Source organism: Alligator sinensis, unplaced genomic scaffold (genome assembly GCF_000455745.1).
Source record: "Alligator sinensis unplaced genomic scaffold, ASM45574v1 scaffold1595_1, whole genome shotgun sequence".
NCBI lineage: Eukaryota > Metazoa > Chordata > Crocodylia > Alligatoridae > Alligator > Alligator sinensis.
In genome coordinates this window covers 57,303-63,243 of record NW_005843277.1, presented here as the reverse complement: position 1 = coordinate 63,243, position 5,941 = coordinate 57,303, and the positions used below count along the sequence as shown (strand labels likewise).

General features: G+C 43.2%; 1 protein-coding gene across 1 annotated transcript; it reads right to left on the bottom strand.

Moving 5' to 3' along the window:
* Nucleotides 1–3,622: 3,622 nt before the first annotated feature.
* On the bottom strand, nucleotides 3,623–4,570 carry LOC106723186 (olfactory receptor 10A4-like). Its single transcript, XM_014527052.1, has one exon. The coding sequence runs from the start codon at nucleotides 4,568–4,570 to the stop codon at nucleotides 3,623–3,625; it is 948 nt and encodes a 315-aa protein (XP_014382538.1).
* Between the last annotated feature and the right edge of the window lie 1,371 nt (nucleotides 4,571–5,941).

Here is a 5,941-nt window from a genome sequence, read left to right as displayed (position 1 = left end):
ATGAGTGGCTTGTTTTGGCTGTCTGCTCCTCCCAGCAGATATCTGGGTAGTTTAGATCTCCCATGACCACTGCCTCCCTTGCCTGTGTGGTGTCTGCTAGCTGCCTGGACAATACATCGTCTAGCTCTTGATCCTGATGAGGAGGCCTGTAGTAGACCCCCACAACCAAGTCCTTTTCCCCTGGCCCTCCCTGGATCCTGACCCACAATGCCTCGATGTTCCCCTCCTCCACCCCCGCCTTAATGGTGGAAGACATATACTGCTCCTTAACATAGAGTGCTACCCCCCCACCTTTTTTCCCCACTCTGTCACGCCTATACAACCTATACCCCTCAATGCCCACCGCCCGGTTGTGTGTAGAATCCCACCATGTCTTGGTTCATCCTGGCTGGAGTGCAGGCAGTCCTTGGACTTACGACACAATTGGTTCCTGAAAACCATGTCTAAAGTCAAAACATTGTAACTTGGAACCAATTTTCTCATAAGAAACAATGTTATAAATAGGGGATTGGTTCCTGAACAGAGGCCTAATACCCTATTTTCACTAAAAATAACCCAGACTTTTGTACTCAATCAATTATTGATGAGTAATATAGCAACATTAATGTATTTATATTGTAAATACCAATCATATTGATTTGTAAGGACTTGTTTGAGGTGACTTTGAACTTTTTGAAAGGCTCTTGGTTGGACTTTTGGAAGGGTTCTTGGCTGGAGTCTTCTCAGGAGTCTTGTCTGCAAATTTTCGCTGCTTTCTTAAAGAAAATGTCCAAGGAAGTTTGGACAGATGTTCTTTAGGGAGATGAGTGACGCAGCGAACTTGTTTGCTGGTGCAGCGTTGCATTGAATCAAGTGTTGTAAAGTTGAAACTGACGTCAGAAAGTTGAAATGGGGTCAATTTATAAATGTTGCAAGTGTGAAACATTGTAACTCACAACACTGTAAATCAAGGACTGCCTGTATTTAGGGGAGCCAGGGATGGAGGGGGAGGGCTCCATTCCCCCAACCCACACTCGGACCTCTTGACAAGCATGGAGCTCCCAGCTTTTTTTGCATAGCCAGATCTGAGCAGGGCCAGTGGCCGGGGTGGAACGGAAACCCCTCACCTAGTGGGCCTGGCCTGGCTCTCATCAATACCCCAGATGGGGTAGCTGGGGGGCCTGTGAAGTAAGGGGCTCCATCCAAATTCATTTGGCTAGGGTTAATTTTTTGTGCAATTGGGTATTTTAAAAGCGCTCTGCAGCCATGCATGTGTGATAAGTCAAGGCTGTAGATAGCAACATTAATGTATTTATATTGTAAATACCAATCATATTGATTTGTAAGGACTTGTTTGAGGTGACTTTGAACTTTTTGAAAGGCTCTTGGTTGGACTTTTGGAAGGGTTCTTGGCTGGAGTCTTCTCAGGAGTCTTGTCTGCAAATTTTCGCTGCTTTCTTAAAGAAAATGTCCAAGGAAGTTTGGACAGATGTTCTTTAGGGAGATGAGTGACGCAGCGAACTTGTTTGCTGGTGCAGCGTTGCATTGAATCAAGTGTTGTAAAGTTGAAACTGACGTCAGAAAGTTGAAATGGGGTCAATTTATAAATGTCGCAAGTGTGAAACGTTGTAACTCACAACACTGTAAATCAAGGACTGCCTGTATTTAGGGGAGCCAGGGATGGTGGGGGAGGGCTCCATTCCCCCAACCCACACTTGGACCTCTTGACAACGGCATCAAGGACTGCCTGTATTTAGGGGAGCCAGGGATGGAGGGGGAGGGCTCCATTCCCCCAACCCACACTCGGACCTCTTGACAACGGCAGCATGGAGCTCCCAGCTTTTTTTGCATAGCCAGATCTGAGCAGGGCCAGCGGCCGGGGTGGAACGGAAACCCCTCACCTAGTGGGCCTGGCCTGGCTCTCATCAATACCCCAGATGGGGTAGCTGGGGGGCCTGTGAAGTAAGGGGCTCCATCCAAATTCATTTGGCTAGGGTTAATTTTTTTGTGCAATTGGGTATTTTAAAAGCGCTCTGCAGCCATGCATGTGTGATAAGTCAAGGCTGTAGAGCATGTTCAGGGGCCACATACATGAAAAATGTAACTTGCAAGTGTAAGAATCCTTAGTTTTAGCTCATACCCAATATGATTTTTACATCCAATTGTGTTGCTGTTGAGCCAAAAATATATATCTATTTTACCCCAGCTGTTAATAATATGGCATAAACTAATCTATTAAAAATGAAGAATAGTTTAATCTCAGCTGGAAGCCAGCCTTAAGACACAAGACACAGATACATGTTGTACTTGAAATTTAGGCAGATCCAAATTGTCCTGAAACCCATACTTCTGAAATGAGGATTTAGTCTGTTTCCCAACACTTTCTATGTCTCTTGAACCTGCCCCCCCTTACCCCCCCATCCCCCCAGTTCTCCAAAATTCCCTAAGTGGACCCCACACATGACTAAGTGGCTAGTGTGGGGCCATGGGCAGGTGGGGAGCATCTGGGAGGAGGATGGGTTTGCAGGTCCAGGGCTGGGGATTGGGATCATGATAGAGATCATGATGACAATGCAAGGCAGGGGCCGGAGCAGAGCCATGTTCTGCTGCCTTCATGGCCCTGCAACGGTTGTCTGTTTCATGGACAGGGACATGTAGGGAGTGGATCACAGCCCTCCCCTGGGCCCTGGCCCAAACTTTGGGCCTGGCCCCACACTGTCACTGCCCAGAGATCCTGGGGTATCCATGGAGACAATCTGGGACCCACACAGGTAGGGCACAAAGCCAGGCAGACAGGATGGGTCTGCAGGAAGGCACACTATATCAAATCTACTACTTATATCTTGCCCCCTAGAGGGCTTTGACCCTCTCAAACAAGGAGATGAGATTGGTTTGACATGATGTATTTGCTATCTTCTTAATATTTTCTGTGCATTTACAAATTCTTCAACTAATATTTTTTCCCTGCATATTTCCAGGTAGTATAGTTTGTCAAATATTCACCAAATCCTCATTTCTACATAAATATTAAACAAACAACATAAAAACAATTACAGAAAGATGCACGTATAATAGCTATTACACATTGCAAATCTGCCTCTTGTCCTCCATCCCCTCTTTTTCCCAAATCTTTTGATTGCACAGTACTCAAAATAGAGAAGAGACTGAACTTGTATGTAAAGTGTATAAAGACAAGCCATTATGGATACTAGTGTATAGGCATTGCAGGTATCTCTCTACATTCCTATCCAAACTATCCTATTTGACTTTTCCCTTAGAAACTCAGAAAAGAAAAATCTAATGTTCATGAAAAATTGTTGTTTGGTTTGGGAGTTTGTTGGGGAGTAAAAATAAGCAAAAAACTGCAAACCTAAAGCCACAATTTGGGAGGATTTGGAAAAATATATACATTGGCTAATAAAAAGGAGACCTATTTGATGACCCATGTCTTGAATACAGAAATGTTTTTCGATTGTACAGTTTTCACTAGCAGAGTAAACATCTATCATTTCCAATTTAGCATGAAGGAAAAAAGAAATCTCAAGCAAAATGCCATTTTTAATAGAAAAATACCCCCAAAACAACAAAAATAAAAATGTTCAAATTTCCTAGCTTTTGATCAGTCTCCTGATTTGTACTATTGTTAATGCCCTGAGTTCAGAAAGCACTTTCTGGCTATCACCCTTTTCAAAGCACCCTTCACTTCCTTGTTCCTCAGGCTGTATATGATAGGGTTTAACATGGGGGTAACGACTGTGTAGAAAAGAGAGAGCAGTTTGTCTATATCTGGGCTATATGCAGAATTAGGGCGCAGATACATAACAATGCCAGTCCCATAGAACAGTGTCACCACCACCAGGTGTGAGGAGCAGGTGGAAAAGGCTTTATGCCTGCCCTCAGCTGAGGGCATCTTCATGATGGTAGTGATGATAAGAAGGTAGGAAACCAGAATCAAGACAAATGGAAAAGTTATGAATATCAGGGCAACCACAAAGACTACCACTTCACTCAGAAAGGTGTCTCCACAGGCCAACTTCAGGACTGGGGGGATGTCACAGAAAAAATGATTTATTTCATGGGAGCCACAAAAAGGGAAGATAAATATGACTGAGGTTTCACCAAAGGACATGAATATACCACTGAGCCATGACGCAGCAGCCATCACTGTGCACCTTGTGTTGTTCATGATGCATGAATAGCGTAAGGGATGGCATATAGCGGTGTAGCGGTCGTATGCCATGACACCAAGAAGAAAACATTCTGTGCCCCCAAGAAATAGAAGGAAATACATCTGTGTGGCACAGCCAATGAGTGAGATGGTTTTATCGTCTGAGATTAGGTTGGCCAGCATCTTTGGGAGGGTTACAGAAGTGTAAAAGATCTCCAGGAAGGACAAATTCCTAAGAAAAAAATACATGGGTGTGTGGAGGGCAGGATCTGCCAATGACAAGCTAAAGATGAAAAAGTTTCCCATCAGTGCAGTTATGTAGCTCATTAGGAATACAAGAAACAGTAAAGCCTGTAGTTCTGGAAGGCCAGACAGTCCCAGGAGAACAAATTCTGGGAAAACCGTCTGATTCTCTTTTTCCATATAGGCCTTGACCTCCTGAGGGCAATGTTTGTTCCTAAAAAAAGAGAGAAGCCAATAAAACATAGATTTTATGATACTGTAAGTAGTAGAAACTAGTAGGGAGAGCTGCTCAGGCTGACCCATTCTAAAGACCCAGACTCAGAAAGGCGTCGTTCTATCCCTTTCCTTCCAATCCCCATGCCCTCTTCTGTCTCCTTCCTTTCAGGAGCTGGATATACATGAGTCTTTTTTGACTCTGATGAATATCTGTATCCATCATGGATCACTTTTGGTCTTTCTGGTCCACTTCTTTGATGGCCATGTAACTGAATATAGAGATTATTTAATACAAGAGAACAGACATATGTACTGTGGTCCTATTTTTGGAATGACATGAAGTTATAGGTGGCCACCCTAAGCGGGAGCAGCCCAGAGCTTTAGTGTTATTAAAAATAACAAGTAACATTTGGGAAGAAAGAAAGATATGTTTAAACATTTTATACTTGTCTAAATATACACCAGAAGGGTACTATTTATCATCACTTAACTTCACAATCATATGCAAAAGCCTTTGTTGCCAGTAAGGGCTCATTTTTGCTCCACCTGTCAGTCTCAGCCAGGTGCTGAAATAATTGGGGCCATACCTAGATGTTGCCCAGAGTAATCTCCATGACTCCTCTTAGACTGACCCACTGAGAAAAAAACATGGGAAAATATGTAGGGCCAAAAGAAGAGGAAGCCAAAGAAAACATGATTCAGTGCAATGAACACTGTCCTGTATTGGGGAAGAAGGACTTAGCTTGGCTCCTGTTCCCAATGGCTTTTCTGCGAGTTAGATTTAACAGTCTTTGGATAAAATGGATAGACCGTGTTGGGATAACATTTTGCTCCACTGGAGCAGGCTGAAGTGTAAAGAAATGGAAAAACACCAGCTCCACGCTTACCTAGATGTACAAGTCTCCCACATTTCTCTCAGAAGTCCTGCTTCTCCCTCTGAAAAACTGAACCACCATGCTATAGAGCATTTAACAACTGCTGGCTTTCACTCTCATTTGTAAGAACTGTCCATTTTGCATTCAAATCATAAATATTCATTAAAGCAGATCTGAAAGATGGATGACCCTTTTGAGTAGTCTCAGCATCAACTCTAGAGTCGTTCATATTCTGTCTTTTAGGATTTAATTATTTTATACAAAGTAGAACAACATCAAACAAGATTGATAGTAGTCTATTCCACAATTTGCCTTAGTATGAATTTAGTGTAAGTTGGTTTGCATAGTAGGTGGAGAATCTGGGTATACATACCCACCAGACAGAGAAGGGGACTGGACCCCCAGCCGTACAACATATGTCCTACTAAATGATATTAGTTGAGGAAAAAAAAAAGAAGCT